At 47.0% G+C, this 20,471-nt stretch overlaps 1 protein-coding gene across 5 annotated transcripts in view; it reads right to left on the reverse strand.

The window, feature by feature from the left end:
* LOC139440587 (neuroligin-4, X-linked-like) overlaps positions 1–20,471 on the reverse strand; it is a 354,500-nt gene that overhangs the window by 12,652 nt on the left and 321,377 nt on the right. For all 5 annotated transcript variants that reach the window (XM_071220389.1, XM_071220388.1, XM_071220387.1 and 2 more), the window contains one exon: positions 894–1,079. In XM_071220389.1, coding sequence (XP_071076490.1) covers positions 894–1,079 — 186 coding nt within the window. The remainder of the gene's footprint in view (positions 1–893; positions 1,080–20,471) is intronic.

A 20,471-nucleotide genomic window follows, 5' to 3' on the forward strand; every position in this document is an offset into this window, starting at 1 on the left:
CCATCCATAGTTACTACAGAATCACCGACTATGTTCTCTGTGTTTTTGATGCCTGTCTTAAATCTCCAAAGGGCTTACATCCTCCGTCACCGACAGACGAGAGAGAAGGAGCTCGAGTAAGCTAGGATCCGAAAAGTGACCTGTATTCAGTTACAGCTGACTCTGAACGTCATTTTGCACAGTGCGGCGTAGGGAACAGAGTCGGTGACAGCGGAGAGGCCCCCGGCCTCATCACGTGAGAAGACGTCACTGCAAAGGTGACAAACCCACATCTATGAGGGACGTCCTTTTTCCGTTTCCCATTGCTTCTACCAAGTTGAAATTAGAAGTTAACATCTGAAGTTGAGTGAATAAGGGTAAAAAGGCAAAAGTAAAGGCTTCGCCTTTTGCAAGAAGTCATTTTGCTTTGGTCATTGTACCCCGCACATAATGGTTGTACCTTTAAGTAAGAAAAGAGGTGTATTAGGAAAAACCGTCTTTTGCTGTATATAATCCACACATTTTGCCCAAATTCTTTGGGGGAAAATAAGGATGTGCATCACACATGGGCGTAATCCCATGTACAAGGCATATATGTGCCTTTTACAAGGGAAAATACAGTAGTTAAGAATACTGTATTGCTCGTCCCCAGAAAAAGACATTTTGTAACAATGCAAGGCAAGAGATGTGAGTTACACTTACCACGATCACTTTGCAACATATACAAAGATGATAGCGTTATGTTGTACACCTGAATCCCACCTAATATTTTGTGTCAGTTCTGTCTCCACTTTTAAAAACGGAAAGAAAGCTGAGTCCCGAGGAGAGAGTGTAGATGCGTGTCATTTGGGGGACGTACTTCAGTTGGCCCCGAGGGTCAGCGGTGCACCGCGGGGAGAAGCTTTATTGATTACCTTCTGAGTAGTGGGACAAGGTTAGCAGACTGACGCAGGAGGCTCCCGCGCCCGAGCCGAAGATGGTCACGCGCTTGGGGTCGCCGCCAAAGGCCCCGACGTTCTCCTCGATCCATCGGAGGGCCTGGATCTGGTCCAGGAGCCCGTAGTTGCCTTTGGCCGCCTGGTCACCGGTGCTTAAAAACCCTGCAAGAGAAGACACCACACTTTGATTGGTCAGCTGCAGCAAGCACATCCGCGTGACGCTGATTGGGAAGTTCGGGGTTCTCCTGGCCCGTTCTTTTCTCCCTGTGCAAAGCAACAGTGTAGCCCATTTTTTCACAGCAGAGACACTTAGAGGTTGTAACGGCTCTTGCTGCTATTGACGCTGTGATAAAACACCTCCTGGGGGGGTGTGTGGGGAGCTAACGGTAAGGCAAAATGAGTCTACAATATTTGTAACAAGTAACAACAGCAGGGACTTCAAATTTGACTGGATTCAGGTTATCGTTCCAGTACAAATGTCTGTTCTCACAAAATGAAAAAGACACCGAAAAGAAGTTTTTCAATGGAAAACACCTGTGTGTGTGTGTGTGTGTGGTGGGGACTGGTGTGTTTGTGTCTGCCTTTAAGGCTGTGCGTGTGCGTAACAGCTTTTTCTCATTATGTTTTTATTAATAGTTTAATGTAATACCGTTTTCGTGTTTAGCTTTCAAAGTAAATTATAGATGTTACGAGATCCCACACTTCAACGGCTTAGTGAGCACCTCTCGTTTTCCATGTAGAAAAAACTCTCACAGTTACACACACACAGATAATAATTTTTTTAAAGGATTTTATTTATTTTTAGAGAGAGGAAGGGAGGGAGAAAGAAGGGGAGAGAAACATGAATGTGTGGCTGCCTCTCATGCGCCCCCTACTGGGGACCCAGCCGACAACCCAGGCATGTGCCCTGACTGGGAATCAAACCAGTGACCCTTTGGTTCTCAGGCTGGCACGCAATCCACGGAGCCACACCAGCCAGGGCAGGAAGCAGGTGTTTGTTTTCAAATCACCCTAGTCGGAACCCCAACCCCCTTGGACCTACAAGTAGACGCAGGATGACCCCGCAAGGTCGTACATACGTGACATGTTCCTTGAGTCCCACCATCTCTGACACTCACTGGGACCGCCCTGAGCCGAGAACATGCAGACGTACCAACCCTCCCTCATGGAATTAGCAATCACTAATTACTTTTTCTTGCCAACGAATGTTGTGCAGCTCCAGCATTCACCCCTAAACCTCCACCTTTTTTTTTTCTTTTTTACACAGTTTCTCATGAAATGAGCCGTGCTCGGCTTGGGAGGAAGGCCTCTTTCACGCCATTTGATGAATAAAACAACTCGTCACGGCAGTGTGGGCCCCGCGTAATCACTAAGACAGGCCTCTCTGTCCCCATTAAGGAAAGAGGTGATTAATGCAGAAAGGCTCCAGGAATTTTCTGGCAGAACCGTTCTGTCTCCAGCAGACCCCCTCCCCCACCCGCCTCGCTCCCTCTCTGAATTCTTTGCAGAAATGACCTACTTGCGTATTTTGTGCCTGCAAAGCAATAAGAGAATGTGCACAGGCGGGGATCGCGGCTCTTCATTAAGGCGGGGCCCCTCCCTTTCCCGGCAAGAAGTGACTGTACTGGCCCGTGAAACGACTGGTTAATTAATGTCTCACACCCCGGGAAGTCTTCCCTCTTCCCAGAGCATCCTAGTGAAAAGCTGGAGCTAGCTTTACGAGGCTGAATTCTTTCCAAAAGTCCCGAGGGAAACAGCCCTCCAAGCGCATCTGAAGTTCAGCAAACGAATAGGTTTTACAAAAAAAAAAAAAGGAAAAAGCTGGTGTTTCCATAGTTTCTGCTTCGGAATTTTCATTTACTTCCATCAGTGCCCACGGATTTTTTTTTTCCTTCTCTTTTATAGTTTCACCAACCCGCCAGGCAGAGTTCCAGTTTCGTGTTCTCTATCATCTAGGATGCTGCATCCCTGTCTTGTCCTGATTCTCCAAATATGGTGTTTGATTGAATCCAGAAATACGACGCGTGTGGGTTCACCAGTGTGAGAGGCTACGAAGAGCCCCGTGATAACCGCCAATCCACCTGCACACAGCCGCACACGCTAGCGAAGACGATGGGCATTGTACAAGCGTTTCTGTGAGCCAGGCCCCCGCCGAGCCCGGGGGTCAGGTGTCCATCTATGCTCGGGTGAATTAATAAAACTAACGGCCTCTCTCTCGACGGGCAGTCTCAGCATTTCAGCCAACAGAACATTTACGTGTTTGAGACGTTTCTGTCTCTGAAACGAGGCTTGTCAAGTCAGGCACCCTTCCGCCCTGACCGCTGAACGGGGACAGAGACATACAACCAAGACTGAGTTCAGCCACATTAGGGACCAGCTGGGCACCGAGTTTCATACCAAGAAGGAACAACAACAACAAAAAAAAAACCGTATACGCACCAGAGAATGCTCAGGGGTTGTCTGGTTATTCTAAAGGGTGATTCACGGAAAAATGCCTGAAGACCAGAAACCAGGTTTCCGTGCTACATGAAAGCACCAGTGAGGTGTAAAATGAGCATGGGGACTGCACCTCAGTACTGCTGCTGGAGTAGAACGTGTCCGGGGCTTGTGGTAGGTGACTGTAATCCGGAGCTTCCTTCTTTTCTTTTCTCTTCCTTCCCTCTTTCCTTCTTTTCGCGATTGTACCACCGGATGCAGCGCCCATGACTCCCCATGTGCTGTAAGTCAGCAGAGGAAGCCCAGCGGGGTCACATGTGCTGACCCCTTTGTTTATCTGTGATGGGGCATTAAACCCACAATCCTTTTTCTCGTGGGAGATAATTCATCACGTGCACGCAGTAGGCATGTTTCTGATGACCGGTAAGGGGAATGGAAGGTCTACATGAAATACAGGTTCAGCCACTTTCACATTTTTACAGTGTATTCCCCTGTACTTGACAGAAGGACGCTAGGGCCCCGAGTGCATGTCCACGTTGTGTCTGTGTGGGTGTGTGACACTCTCACAGAAGGACGCCTTTGCTTATTGTGTCTGCAGAGGGAGAACCTGCAGCACACGGCAAATCACTAGCCTTTTCCCATCCCAATCCCTCCCTCCCATGTGCTTACACATGCGCCTCTGTGTGGAGCGGCATATACGCACTGATGTTTAATTTGATTCCATAAAAGCAACAAAGAAAAATGTTTAAATGAAAGTCTTCACTGAAAACAGAGAGAATTAACTTCAGGTCACAAAAATGAGCTCAAAAAAGAAACCTACGTGATGAGATGAGGACCCAGGTATAACAGTGAGAATCGGTCACATACACGCCTATTGAGACTGTTTGGTGCTTATAAAAATCATTCCCTGGGTCATTTATCACAGGGTGAATCTCCAAACTTTTAAAAAGATTTTCTTTATTTATTTTAGACAGAGGACAAAGGAGGGGAGAAGAGGGGGAGAGAAACATCCATGTGTGGTTGCCTCTCACGTGGCCCCCACTGGGGACCTGGCCCACAACCCAGGCATGGGCCCTGACTGGGAATTGAACCGACGACCCTTTGGTTCTCAGACCGGCGCTCAATCCACTGAGCCACCCCAGCCAGGGGCAGGATCTTCAGTTTTCATTGGAATCATTTATAAATTAACTTATAGAGAAGATGGCATGCAAAAGAGGGCAAGGCGCATACTCAAATTCTGTAGAACTGATAGGTAAAGCTGATTGAAGTTCCCTGTCTACTTATTTTTATTTTACTTAAAAGTGACACGAGTCGTAACTGACCACCTTTGTACTAGGTTCGATGACCCCTCAGTATTGCACAGGGTCAAATTCTATTTCTAATGTCAGTAAAATAAATGTAAGACAATTACAGGGGTTCCTTTAGCGTACGTTTCCAAACTTAGGATTCACGAAATCATCGATGAGATTTATGAAGTGTGTTCTATCCCCACCCAACTGTTTAGAAAGAGGCTGCTGTTTGTGGTATGAATCGTTTGGTTAAGAAGGACAACGTAGTACGTGGAGAAACATCCGCTCTCATAAAACAGAAAGTCCTTTCTTTGAAATAGCAACCCAGAACACTGAAGTCTACTATATGCTAGAAACAGAACAAAGCATCATAAACAGAGGTTTGTTTGGTACACAATACTACAGATCAAAATGGGAACGTAACTGGCAAAACACTTCAGAGGGATGGAAATAGAAAAATGGCCATTCCAGAACCAAATCGCCTTTGAGCTGATTTGGAATTGTTCCTAACTCTAAACCTCACGCGTGAACATTTTCCCAGTTTCATGGATGACCCCCACTCAATGAGCGGCCAGCTCCTTTTGGTTTTATTTCTTAAATAGTCCACACCCGCTGTGTTAAGAGCTTCAACTCACTTCTTCCAACCCAGTTCTAAAGCATCGCTCGATCCGTGGTGTTTACCAATGCAGAAAATCGACGAAACCATGAAGCCCAAGCAAAGGGAAAACTCGAAAGCCTTTGACCCCAAGGTTCTATTTCTGTGCCAGCTTTCCACTAAAAAAAAAATCTTTACTTGGATGTACATAAATAGCCATCCACAGACCTACAATCTTCAGGGATAGTCATTTTCAAAACAAGGACGACAGCCATTTCTGTGTCCAAGAATTGCAGATTTATTGCCCAATTCTGTTGGCTGAACCCATATTACAGGGAGCTCTTCGTTTGGGTAAAGAGATAAAATAGTATGTGTGGACACAGCAACACGACTCAGGTCTCTCAGGTGAAAACCGTGAGTTGTGGGATACTATGTTCTGATTCCATTTTTATTGATACAAAACAATGGGTGTGTAAAATACAAAGTCTGCCAGAAAATCAAACGTTAATTGTGTTCATCCTGGGAGTGTGGTTACAGGGGATTTTCTCAGTGAATGCTGAATCTATGCTGAGATTCCCTTCGATATTGAGCAATCACAGACACACAGGTGCGCTTTAAGATCAAGGGCACGAGGAGGACTTTGACCCTTTCCTGTGGTCCCCTCTCCACGCCTTTGGCCACGCCCTGCATTTAACCTCCAGCCTACAAACCCATCACATCCGCTCTTACCAGCTCTTGAAATGTGCTTTGCTTTGTCTTTTTATTTCCATTCATTTTTTAATCCTCACCTGAGGAGATGTTTCTTGATTTTGGAGAGAGAGAAAGGCAGAGAGAGACAGAGAGAGAAACATCGATGGGAGAGAGAAAGAACGATTGGTTGCCTCCTGCATGTGTCCTCACCAGGGACTGAACCCACACCCTAGGTATGTGCCCTGAGCGGGAAGAGAACCCACAACCTTTTGGTGAACAGACAACGCTCCAACCAACTGAGCCACCCAGCCTGGGCTCTTTGCCCTCTGATAATTTCCTTTAAGTGCAATTCGCATACAGTATCACATGATTTACATTGGACTCAGGTGTACAGTATGGTGATCTGTCATTTTTATGCTGTATAATGGGACCGCCCCACTAATTCTAGTAATCGTCTCTCACCGTGCAAACTTAGCACAATAGGTTGACTATATTCCCTTCCACCCCTGCCCCCCTTTGGTTACCATCTCCTTTGGTTTTTATTCCCACGAGTCTGTTTCTGTTTTGTTTTTTCAGACTGCCTTGTATCACCGAGCATTCATACCCCCTCGACCCGTTTATGTCGTCACGAATGGCCACGTTTCCTTCTTTTTAATATTGCGTTGTCTATAGGTACCACGGTGGACGTCTGTTATTGAAAAGCTCGCAGATAACATGTGCTGGGCGGTTGTGGAGAAAAGGGAACCCTCGTGCACCGTTGGTGGGATGCAGACTGGGGCAGCCGCTACAGAAAACGGTACGGGGATTCCTCAAGAAATTAAATGCAGAACTATCTTACCGCCCGTCAATCCCACTTCTGGGTATTTATATGGGTCACAAAAAGAGCAGTGACTCAAAAAGATGCATGCACCTCTCAGTTTCGTGTGCATAATCTCCAACAGCCGAGACGCGGAAGCAACATGGGCATCTACCGACAGATGTGCTGTCTGGCTGTACCTTTATCTTTCAGATGCTCTTCACCTTCTCACATGCAATGTCCTACGTCTAGAATACTGTTTGCAGGCTGCTAGCAGCCTGCCAACTGCCTTCTCCACGTGGCCCAAACGCGCCTGCCTCCTGTAGACGCCAGGGAGCACCCCTTGCTCATGGAGCACAGCGCCACCTGCAGGCCACCCCCATCACTGCCTGGTCCCACACCAAGGGTACCAACCACGGTTCATCTCTTCTCATGGACCTATCAATGCAAAAGCTCCCTCATCCTATCAATGTTCTCGGCACAGGAAGTTGTTTTACATAAGTTTGTATGATAGAACTTACCACTTTATATGAGCGGTTAGGATGAGGGATTAGGGTTAGGATTAGGGGTATGGTTTGGACTAGTTTAGGGTTAGGTTAAGATTGGGTTAGGGTTGCGGTTAGGGTTGGGGTTCGTGTTAGGTTAGGGTTAGATCTGCTCCTAGATCTCTCAGTGTTAGTGGCCGCACTGGATTCAGAATCGGCCATCACCTACACCTATCACTTCACATTGCAAAGCCCCCCTCTTGTCCACTGAGGAATTGAAAGGAGAATAGGAGCTGTGCCGTAGCTCCGTTTGGGAGCTCCATGGAATACGGATACGCAAATCACTGCGCCTGGCGCGCCCTCTGTGTTCACAACGTCGCCAGGTAGCCTGATGGCCCGGATATCAGGAACGCGGTCCTTATGTCTGTCCCTCCTCCACCGGCAGGCTCACAGCGTGGCCCTTTGAGTAAACAGGCCACGGGTCTCCTTAGACCTGATGCTAAGAGTACGCAGATGGAGAAGGAAGCGCATACGTTGTCTCATCGCCAGTGTTGTTTGTGAACGACTTTGCAGGAAGGTGATGAATAGTGGTTATAATGTGCTTAGAGTCTAAAGGGAAATGCAAGGCAAAGGAAAGACCATCGCAGCTTTTATTCACGCTGTCAAAGTCACGGAGAGGCCTATTCAACCAACGTTTATTTTAAACTCTCGGCGATTCAAGGAATGCGGCCAAAGCTGGGGGACGCATGAGACACAGTTTGGCTGGATTTTCATGCATATCTTCAAAATGGGAAGATCATATTTTCTTTGCATTATAAGCTTAGATTTGATAAATGACTGAAATTGAAAGTCATAATTATTTTATGATTAGCTATTATAATCCCTTTACTTTTTTAAAACTTTAATATATTTTATTGATTAGGCTATTACAGTTGTCCCCTATTTTTCTCCTTTATTCCCCCTGCCCTGTACCCACTCTGACCATGAAAGTCATAATTTTTTACATCAAAGTACACTTATAACACGCACGTAAGTCACATACTTTGTACCTACATGGTATTCACCGCACTGTACCCCACACATGAGCAGAAAGAACTTATAGAAGACTATGTAACAAATTAATTACACGTAATTTTCACAATCCCTTCTAAATTGCACTAAATCCAAAGATGCTGCTTTGTGGAGATACTCCCTTCGACCCTCGACTGGAAAACAAGCATGGGGCCGTGGTCAGACAGGTCAGTGGGTTAGAGTGTTGTGCTCACACACTAAGGCTGCAGGTTCGATCCCCGGTCAGGGCACATACAGGAATCAACCAATAGATGCATCAGTAAGTGGAACAACAAATCAGTCTCTCTCTCTGGCTCTCTGTGTCTTCCTTCTTTTCTCTCTAAAATCAATTCTAAAAAACGAAACAAAACAGGAACTTAAGAAAATGCACACTGGCTGTGATCGTGACGGTGTTTCTTAGCTCTTACTAGTTAGATGCTGTCGGTGGTCTTTTTCCCTAAAATACGGCAACTGAGTGGGACGAGGTCAACGCATTCCTCTGGAACTCTTACAAAATCTAGTCACATCAACTAGCTCAGATCATCTGTTTTGTCCCCGGAAGTACTCGCAAGGTTTCCAGCACTGGTGTGCTCTGGCTAATAACCTGGGATGCGCTTAAGATTGTTTTAGTAAGGGAGAATTTGAGAAGGTCCTCAATGATGTAACACACCCGTGCGGAACAAGTAGAGAAGGTGGCGCGCACAGGAGCTGTTTCCCTGCGGAACCTTTCATTTCAGGAACAGGAAGGCTACTGAGCAGGGAAGATGAGGGAGGACAAACCGCACCCCGAAACGGTGAGTGTCTCACACCCAAACTGTCCCTTCGCTTGAAAGCTTGTACCACGTTCTGCACCTTGGTAACGTCTCGATGATTATATATGATGTTCTTTCCTGCCCTGAAATGAGTGTGTTTAGCAGGTCTTTGCTCTTTTTCCTTCTAAAGACGGGGAGCTCAGGCGCCCATGACTTGCAAAACTGCTCGTACCTTCTAACCGCAATGCCAAGCGGGGGCACCTCTTCTGTGAGTCGCTGTTTCTCTCGTGTGCAGGGAAAATACTTATTAAGGGTTGATTACAAAAAAAAAGAAAGAAAGAAAAAAATAGCCAATGGCAAGGTTTGGTTAATTTACCTTTAGCTAAAGGCACTGGCGACAATTTCTAAAGTAGTGAGAATTCACCCAAAGGCTTTTGTACATGAGACACGTTTCAAATTAGAGCATATATAGTAAACTAAAAAAAAATTTTAGTTTAAAAGAGAATTGTGTGTGTCTATGTCTACATGACGTGTAACTATGTCTGCTCGTCTATCCATCCATCTGTCCATCCATCCATCTGTCCATCCATCCATCCACCTATCCATCCACCTCCCATCCATCCCCCCATCCATCCATCCATCCACCATCCATCCATCCATCCACCCATCCACCATCTATCCCCCCATCCATCCATCCATCCACCATCCATCCATCCACCATCCATCCATCCATCCATCCACCATCCATCCATCCATCCCCCCATCCATCCATCCATCCACCATCCATCCATCCATCCATCCACCCATCCACCATCTATCCCCCCATCCATCCATCCATCCCCCCATCCATCCATCCATCCACCATCCATCCATCCATCCATCCACCCATCCACCATCTATCCCCCCATCCATCCATCCATCCACCATCCATCCATCCATCCATCCATCCCCCATCCATCCATCCATCCACCATCCATCCATCCATCCATCCACCCATCCACCCACCCATCCACCCCCCCATCCATCCCCCCATCCATCCCCCCATCCACCCCCCCATCCACCATCCATCATCTAACTCTGTCTACTGGTCTGTCTGTCTATCTATCATCCATCTGTCTCTCCCCCATCCATCCAACTATATCATCTATCTATCTCATGATTTAAAAAGACAAAGCACATCATCGCCTCATTCTCCTTATCCGTTACCATCACAACAGGTTCAAGGCTCCAAGCACGGCAGACAGGCGCAGGAAGTGCTAAAACAAGGGACTCAGAAGGAGAGGTGGCCAGTGCCTTCCCCAAAGGCTCTGCCCCGTGCCTCCAAACCGCACTCCAATGCCTGACCTCGAAAGCGATCCAGAGCGACAGCAGGCACTGAGTTCCCCCCAGGAGCAGAACTCCCTTGGTCCCCTGAACACATGTGCTGAGGGCAGCTCGGCCCCCTGACCTGGGTCTCCTGGGTGGGCTGGACTCAGGCTTTCTCAGCCCCGAGCGCAGTAGTCAGCCATACTGTCTTTAGGCTTGGCTTTTGCAGAATACACCTCATGAACCAGCGTGGTATTTTTCTAGCTTTCGGAGGGTGGGCAGTCATTACCTCTGCACTGGGGGGTTGTCCCAGACTTCGGCGTCTCATTCAGAAAGCGGTCGGTAACGGACCACATGAGCCCTGCAGCTAAAAGCGTGTGGAGACCTCCTTGACGGCCCCTTCGTCCCCAGAACTGGTCTTTAAGGAGCAGGGAGCGGGCAAAAGATTTCTCTTTGCAGAAATAAAAATGCCAAATGCATTCATTGTCTCCCTCTCTCTCTCTCTCTCTCTCTGAAGTCAGAGAATACATCCTTGGGTCAGAAATGAAAAAAAAAAAACACCTTATCATTTAAAAATAAATATATACACACACAAACATAATTTATGTAAGTGTGATGCATACCCCGCATTCTTCTAATGTAATCATTTCTAAGGGTAAAATTCCATAGCATTCATCATCCTCCAAATGGGGAGCGGCCGTGGCCACAATGTTCCCATCAGCGCAGACAGACACTCTGTAACTGTGAAGTGGTCCGTCTCCATTTGGGGAGCACTTTCAATCTCGGTGTCCATAAAAATCATGACTTACACACTGGGCTGAACACACTTGCTTGTGCATGTGTGAGCAAGCGTAACAATGTATGGTAGAGCATGTACACCATAGGCTCTTCCAAAGACAGAAGTCAAAGATGCGGTTTCTTTTCCATGCAAGGCTGGACTCAGCTCAGTCAGAAGGACACAGACCACACAGGAACCGTGACAGAAACAGTAGCTAGTGATAAAGAGAAATCGTCTTCCCTATTACATCTAAAACCCGACAGAAGTATCAACCTTCTTAAACTAATAAAAACATTTAACAAGTGAACCGACACAGAACTGTGTCTACATGCAGGTTGCACATACCAAACACACTATTATATATATTTTTATGTATCAGCTGTGGAGTTTAGGGAAATTTGGGGTTTTTTTTTAAGATGTCATTTATCAAAGATCGTACAGGTAAGCGAGATCGATATGGAGACAATATAAAACTACTTATTAAATTTTTTTGTTAAAAAAAGAAAACGAAACTTTTTTCTGTCCTGGCTGTGCAGCTCAGTTGCTTAGAGTGATTGCTGATACGGCCACATTGTGGGTTCGATCCCCGGTCACAGCACATACGAAAATGAACCCATGAATGCCTCAGTCGGTGGAACACAAATCAATGTTTCTCTCTCTCAAATCAATGAAGAAAACTTGTAAAAAAATTTTTTTAAAACTTTTGTCAAACATTATTTTTCAAAGGCTTTCAAAGATCACAGAATTGTGCATTCAAGGTAAGTGGGTTTGTCTATAAATTATATATTTAGGAAGGCACACCAGATTAAAAACCAAAAGTGGAATATTGTTACCACCCGGTAAAGATAAAGAGCAATGGAGACTCATTTGTGGTTCTCGGGAGGATAAACGGGCCCGGGCACTGAAAACGCTGCTGACATTCTCGTGTACACGTAAACAAGCACGTAAAAGACGGTACCGGAAACCTACTTCTGGGTAAAGAAACTCGTGCGCTATTTCAGCAGGAGCTTTGCACGGAATGTGCGCGGCGGCCTGATCTGCGAAAGGTCGACCTACAACACACGCCCAGTCTCCCAGAAAGAGCTAAGTATCTGTGTTCTCAGAATGAATGGGTGACCTCTGGTGACCTCCACCTTTCCACGTCCCTATGGCTGCAAGCACGCTATTCAGTGAAAGTGGTCCGTGAATAACGGCGATCCCATCTTAACAGATCAAAAACAGCCTGCACTTAAGCTATGAATAAGGCCGCTGTGCTGGTGACCATATTTATCAGAAACAAACTTTAGTAAAAGCAGGAAATGAAAATCAGGATTCAGACAGTTAATGGTGGCACTGGAGTGAGGACACAGGGAGCCAATTTAGGGATGAGGCGGGGATGCAAAAGCCGGCCGTGTATTCCAATTTTATTTCAGCTTGTGCATAGAACAATGTTTACTTAATTTTTCTTTATCCTCGATTGAGGGTATGCTTTATTGATCTCTGGAGAGAGAAGAAGGGAGGGAGAGAAATGACAAATCGACCTGAGAGGAAAACATGGATTGGTTGTCTTCTGAACTCACCTTGACCAGGGATCGAACCCACAACCTAGCTTTGGGCTTGGATCAGGAATCGAACCCTCAACCGTTTCTTGTACGGGATGATGCTCCAAGCAACCGAGTCACCCAGCCAGGGCGTCACTGATTTACTGATGTCCACCCATAAAATATTCTCTAATGATAAAAAGCCATTTAAATTGTCTTAAGAAGCTAGAACCAGGGCAGCTACATAGCTACAAAGCAGCTAGAGAGATAAGAACAAGAAACCCATTTGGGCTTCAGATCAAATTCCACAGCACAAAAAGCCAGCACCATCACAAAACTTAAATGTTCTAAGCTCAAGAGAGCGTCGGTTAAATTTGTTTCCATCCTCATTCCCGATAAACATTAAAGTAACGGTTTATCGGGAATGAACGAAAATGATCCATGTGCTCATTTTCCCTGTCTTGTGCCAAATATTATTTCTCACTCATCAGCACATGGGAATCGAAATGATTAAGTCTCGATTAGTGTTTATGAAGGCACTTATTAAAATGGTTTTTAAAAGGCATGTCCCAGCATTCTCGTGTGGAGAATGTATCACTTGTTCCAACGTTACCAGCGGTTTGCAGACTCCGCTGAACACCTGCAACATGTTTTGCTACAAGGCTCCTGGCTCTGCCTCCCCGAGACGCTGACCTGTTGAGTGGAAAGGGTGCTGGCTTGGACAGGTAGCAATTATTCAAACCACGCGGCTTCTAAGGCCATTCCTCTGTGGTTGGAAATCTACCTGAAGAGGCGCATAGATAAGCCATTACGTTAACAACAGGAAGCACAGCTCATCACAGGGAGAGCACCGCCTTTCATCGCATTCTTTCTGACTTCCTAACCGGCGGAATTCAAAAGAAGAACCAGGCGACCTGCCTGCTTCAGCAGATCAGCAGCTGTGATGAGCTGGGAGTTGGAACATCCAGAAGAAAAGGCCCCAAAGGTGCGTTACCCAGAGGACCAGAAGGTGTTCAATCCGAAAAGCTTGTGTTCCTGTTGGCATACAATGTTTCCAGTCTCTCCATACCAAGTATACAAGGAAGGAGAGAAAAGCGGCTCCAGACGTAAGCGTATTAACTGGAGGCCCCTTCCCTGCTCTGCGAGGAATTTGCAGAAATGCTTCGGGGAGGGGCCGGCTTCCCCCACGGAGAGAAGCTTGCATCCCAGTTGTCGATGACGACACCCACTATGGGAATGCCGGCCGCACGGGGCCAGGCGCCTGGGTCTCCTTTGCTCACGGCTTTGCACCTGTTACACCCACGGGTCCTCGGTAAATGTTTGTTGGGTGACTGGATTTCCAGGGCGTGGAAGTGCACGGTGGTGTCTAGGGAGCACAGTGACGTCACTGGGAACAGCGAGAGTCCCACGCCGTGGATGTCACTTTAACCGTGAACTTCAAACACCTGCTTCCCCAGGCGCGGAGCGTTTTTCCAGGATGACTTGGGAGACCTTGTCCAGGCCCATGCTGTCTGCAGCGCCCTCCCAGCCCCGAGACTCCCCTATGTCCCCGTTGGGGTTAGGGACAGACTCGCTGGATGACATGTGTGGGGCATCCACTCCCTGATGTTTGTGCTGCTCCAAGAACAGAAAACAGCACTTTGTAATAACCTCTGTGCTACCTTGTCACATGAGGATACAGTTAATAGTTCTCTTTGACCTTTTCCGTGGCTTAACAGTTTGCACAGGTGATGAGTATTTCCCCACTTCTGTACGTGTTTGTTTGGGTAAAATTAAAATAACACAAGGAAAAAAAAATGTCCGGGAGAATCACCTAAAATAACTTGGTTGACGTAGCAACACTGACCATATGGCTTGAAATGTGCGGGCAAAGGCCCTTGTTTCCGAGCACCTGGAGGCTCTTTCTGCCTGGCTCTTAATTCTTTAAAGTCTCCCCCGGGCACCTCGACTTGCCGCCCAGGTGAGATGTCCCTGAGGTGCAGAGGGGAGCCCAAACTCACTGTAGACTGGAGAAGGACGTTGAGAAAAAGCCGAACTGTCTCTTTGTCACCTGTCTCACCTTGGCTGTGTTAAATGCGCTAAAATGCATCGTCTCTGATATACTTCTTTTCTTAATGACTCCGTCTTACTTCGGGGGAAAAAAACCTCTTCATTTCTAACACTCACCTACGGAAACGAAGCCCCACGTTTCAGGGATTCAGGGATGGCCGACAACTTTACATTTATTCTTGTAGCCGTGATGAGTTTAGAAGTCACTTTGGTAGCTCTTGACCACATCTCTGCGAAAACAAACACTGGAGTCTCATTGACAACTGAGCTACAAGTGATGAGAGAATGCTTGCGAGCTAATCGGATGAGTCGAGCCCTACCTGGCTGTTCTCTTTAACAGAACAACTTAGCAGAGGCAAATTCCACTGCCTTTCGTACAATTGCCCAGCTCTTGTGCTCTTGATAAACTGAAATAGTTACAATCATATCCTCGTCAAGATTTGGTGCTGTACAATATTCCATTAATGCTAAATATACTAAGAATATATACCACAGGGACCCTGCTTGCTTCTATTGTCTACAAACGGTATTTTTTAAAGATCCAAATGGAACATACCATCAAAAATTGTTTCAAAATACCTTTCTTCCACTGCTCAATTGTCAAGGCCCTGGAGACGCTTGTTAAAATATACGGGAATAACTATTACAATAAGCACCATGTGGAAGCAACCCGCCGTCCACCGATAGATGAGCCGGTAAAGAAGATTCGGCACCTATACTGATGCACGGTTAGGTGACTATAAAAATGAACGAAACGTTCCCATTTGTGACAGCGTGGTTGGACCCAGGAGGTGTTAAGCTAGGTGAAGGAAGCCAGACTCGAACAGCAGAAGGCGATGCAAAACTTAGCTGGGGACGGATGAAATGTTGGTCTGGGTGTTGTACTGATAGTTTCAGCTGTCCCTGCAGGAAGGTGTCAGGTTGCACGATCACTTTCAATGAAGACAATGGGAGCAATGGCTCCGAATTCCGAGCAGGAAACATTGTAAGTGTTACCCATCCAGGCTTCGAGGACAGAGAAAAAATCACTGTAACTCTTCCTGGGAAGACAACACTTCCGAAGAATCAGGTGATCTCGCAAGCTTTGCCTCGTTCTCTGCTGTGATCACTAGCCGATGGAAAATGCAAAAGTTGCCAAATGACTTATTTCTGAAAATGCACCCTCCTTTTCAGTCTCTTCTGGGAACTGATGAAGGGGCGAGAAAATGTAACCTGTGGCGATCCAAAAAATTTTAAAAAGGGGATGGAGCAAGACGGGAGCTCTCGGGCCCTCAGTTACCAAGTCCCTTCACGGGAAGATGAGAATTGCAGCAGCCGACATAGAAACAGTGAAAGAATAACCACCCAGGGGGCCAGGGTGGGTCCGCTGCAGGGCTCAGAATTTTGAGAGGCAAGAAGTGCTACAGAAAGCAGAGCTGAGGGGGAAATGGGATTTAGTTGGGCTCTTGCTGGGTGACACAGTCTCGGCCAGCAAAGCGAGGACCCAAACCCAGCTGCCCAGGGAGTTTCAACCAACGGGCATGTTTACTGATGTCACAGGACCCAGTAAACAGAATTCTAAAGAGCAGCCCTGGGTAGACAATCGGATTTAAATGTAGGTCCTGTCGGGAAGGGCATCTGCCAATGTCACTTGAGGGAGTGGACAGGGGGTGTGACGTTAAGCAGATGGCCCCAGGGTGTCCACGTGGCTTCTATGGCGTCAGAGGACGACGATTAACAGAGAAAGATGGGGTGGGGCGATGGAGCAGAGATGCAGGGAAGATGGAGGAGCAGGAGATGGGCAGAGGGACGTCAGAGCCGTTCACAGCACCAGAGGCTGCCGTGGTGGGGTGTGGGGGTGGGGCAGGAGCCAAGGGGCCCGGAGGTCTTCCAGAGGCCGAGGACTGAAAAGTGGGCATGCAAACAGCAGCTTTCCCTGCAAATTCAAATCAAATTCAGTAGGACAAACAAACAACAAACAAAAAAAAGCAATGCACGCTCCTAGAGGTGGACATGCCCCTCAGAATCTCGAGGAAGCCACAGAGCCCAGCCACACATGGCTTTCGGCTTCCTGTACCTCCCCGTGGTGAACTTGACTTTGCAGGGGAAGGGACTGCAGGTCGTGAATGCTGAGAAATTCCTTTCCATGGAGTCTGACACCCTTAGTACCTGCTAGGGGTGAATGAATTTCACGTCTAAGGTGAAGGGGTAATGTACGTAGATATGGTGGCCATGTCTTGTTAAGTCCCTTTGCCTTCCCAGTACAGCATAATTTATATATATATAAACGATACTTTGTATAAATATATAAGTTATGTAGATATGGTGGCCATGTCTTGTTAAGTCCCTTTGCCCTCCCCAAACGGTACCACCCTGAGTGAGCAGAAGTATCAGGCTTATTGGAAGCTTAAGAACTGTTTCCAGGTTGCATTGTCACATGAGCCACTGAACCTCCCCCCCCTTTTTTTTTTTACTTAATCCCCTTACCTGTCTCACCCAGCCCTCAACGCCCTCCCCTCTGACAGCTCTCCGTCTGTCCAGGTGTCCGTGCCTCTGTTTCTATTTTGTTTGTTAGCTCATTTTGTTCATTAGATTCCAGCTATAGGTGAGAGCACATGGTACTTGTCTTTCTCTGACCAGCCCATTTCACTCAGCATAAGGCTCTCCAGGTCCATCCACGCTGTCAGAAAAGGCAAGGCTTTCTTCTTCTTTACGGCCCTGTAGTATTCCATGATGCAAGTTCACGAGAGCTTCCTAGTTTATTGTAAATGAAGCATAACACGCTGTGAGGAACAGGCTGGGATATGGACGGCTCTTCTCTGTCCCTCGTTTGCAGATGGAGAGGGAGCCTCTTGTACGCGGGCAGCAAAGGGCGTTGGAACATTTGGCAGGTGAGCACCCCGCACTGTTACCTCCCGTGAGAAAAACTGGTCTGAGGAAGCCTACAGCAGCTTCCTGGGCTCCTCCTACCGGCCACGCAACGTGAGCTGGGATGAACGTGGAGAGGCCGCCTTGGCCAACAGCCTAGGCCACGGGGAGTCTTCGGTGGAAACCGGCCATATGTGCTCCACCTAATAAAGTGGAAATTTATGTTCGCACCAGGAAGCCCGGGGAAGAGGGAAGGGCTGGCGCGTGGCCAGGGAGTCCAGGCGACACACAGAGCTGCTGTCAGCACACAAATTCCGAGCTCCATTTTCCCCGCCATCGTTGGGGGAATCTGGAAAGGAAGGCAATTTCTAGGAGATTGTGAGGCATTTAGGGAACAGAAAGGACTGTGCTGGTACTATCGGCAATTTTTAGCTAATGTCCCCATGAACGTGCGTTCCCTCCCTTTCCCTTTCCCTCTGTCTCTCTCATCGTGTTTGATCATCTGAAATGTGCACCACTATAGGGAGGTAGGAAAAACGCTTGAGAAACTGTGAGCAAGCTAGAAATCAACTCCCTGGGCGCTGGGGTTTACAGGACGGCAACCTTGCCCGTGAACATTCGGCCCGCTCTGTCGCGCTGTGCTTTTGTCTAACAGAGGGCAGACGAGAAAGCCGCCCCGGACTGAAAAGTTCTCCTGGCTTGTTTGCGAACCTATGATCGGCATTTCCTGTTGGCATCGTGTGTTCAGAAACAAGGAAAGCTGGTGTGTGTGTGCGTGGGGGGGTAGATGGAGAAAGAAGAGCAAGGCAAAGGGATAGAAAAAGCGTAACAGAGAGACAGAAAGATGGAGGCAGAGACAAAGAATGAAGACAAATCCACAATTTGTAAGGGGCACCTCAAAACTGTTTTCAAATACGTCCACAAGCTTCCTTCTGAAAACCTGTTTGTGTGTGTGTGTTTTTTTAACAAATGCCACTTACTGATAAGAATTCAAAACACTCCATGGACTATGTGCCCTTGGACATGCGAACCACATATTAGTACGGGCTTTAACCACTCCCTCTGCGCGGAGCGCGTCTGGGCTTCAGAGGTGCTTTCACCAGGCGTCTCTACCGCAAGAACTTCAGGGGCGAATCCCAGGGAAGAGAAGGCACCAGACTCCAGATTTATGAGGTTTTCACACAAGTGTGGTCCACTCACGCTCACGTATAACACACATGACATTGAAATGCTGCCTTCGCATCGATGAGTATGAAACCCTCAAGCCAAGTACTTTGTCCCCTCCCTCCTCTCTTTCCTTCCTCCTCTCCTTCCTTCCTACTTTCCTCCCTCCCTGCCTCCTTTCCTTCCTTCCTTCCTTCCTCCCTCCCTGCCTTTCCTTCCTTCCTCCCTCCCTCCCTGCCTTTCCTTCCTTCCTTCCTTCCTTCCTTCCGTCCTCCCTCCCTCCCTCCCAACACTTGCACTGGTTTTTGACAGGTATAGCTATGCCTTTGTAGACATGCTAAATACTTGAATTTCAAATCCCCATGCAAAGAACACTTAGTACAGGCTGGAAGAATATCAAAATCTATATTTTAACATCATATCCCTTTAAGATCTAAAAACGAGAATGTTAACTGGTTTTATATTAGGTTCCATGACATTTTCTGGAATATTCAAGTCCATAAAAGTCAGCAAAGCCATTTACATAAGACACAGGAGTTTAAAAAAGAAAAAAGCTAATTCTGATTTACCAAAATGTCAACGTAAATTTGAAACCCTATTGCAGCCGGGAAAAGGAGTTAAACTTGGTCACTTCAAACTTTAAACATGCTTGTACGTTTCTGTGACCCTCTGAGGTATCCTGAGGAGGACTTATCAGCTGAAAGCCTGACAACATAAAGGAAAAAGATAGCATGTTGAATGCCTCAAAAGTAGTGTTCAAAATGGGCTTATTTCCACGAATGATGCCTGAATGGAGGTCCCCATCTTCCCAGGCACAGGATCCGCCAGACAAAGACAAACTTGAATGGGCCATTGTCATCTCTTCGTAAACATAAATCAAAAGCTCACTTTGTCTTCAGTGTAGGTGAATTCCTTTTTTCAAAAAAAAAATCCTCATCCAAGGACATGTTTATTAGTTTTAAAGAGAGAGGAAGGGACGGAGGAAGTGTGGGAGGAGACAAAGGAAGAGGAAGGAGAGAGAAAAAAATTGGTATGAGAGAGAAACATCCATCACTTGCCTCTTGTATGCTCCCTAATTGGGTATTAAACCCACAACCTAGGCAAGTGCCCTGACTTGGAATCGAACCCACAACCATTTGGTGTACAGGGTGATGCTCCAACCACCTGAGCCGCCTGGCCAGGATGAGTTTTAAGTGAGTTTCCAAACAATAAGCTGGACAAAAACAGTGCTTATCTACATGAGCTAATAAATAATGCAAGCTACTTTAGATAAGAGTAGTTAAGTATGATTCCGTAGAAATGGGAAGCAGAGAGACAGATGGATTATAATATAACAGTGTGAATAATGCTGGGGTACCAGCACTCTCTATTCCAAGTTCATGTGGACCGAACGGATTCCCTGAGGCAGCAGCTGGTGAGGGAAGGAGGACCAGGGTCCTTGTCTTAGTTAAGTGGCAGAGTATGCCACCCCCAAAATACGCTCCTGGGCTCCGAGACCATTTGGAGAAACGGGAGACACTGAAGCTCCGGAAACAGAGTGGAAATTACTCTTTCTGGAGGGGCAAATATCACGTGTATAAAGGCAATCCTCATTGGTTAAGGGGGTCTCCCTCTCTGTACTAAGAGGATGGTTGTAAATCGCAAGGAACTGTTATCAGGAACTTAAATCCGCACAAGCTCACTCCTGTTTACGTTAATTTTCCTTGCCACTTCCCCATGCGTGTCCTTCCCGATACTCTTCTCGCTTGCGCCTTCAGCCGAAGATGGTGTTTAAGCCTCGATTCTAAGACGTGTCTTA

The sequence above is a fragment of the Desmodus rotundus genome, chromosome Y (assembly GCF_022682495.2).
Source record: "Desmodus rotundus isolate HL8 chromosome Y, HLdesRot8A.1, whole genome shotgun sequence".
In the NCBI taxonomy this organism is placed as follows: domain Eukaryota; kingdom Metazoa; phylum Chordata; class Mammalia; order Chiroptera; family Phyllostomidae; genus Desmodus; species Desmodus rotundus.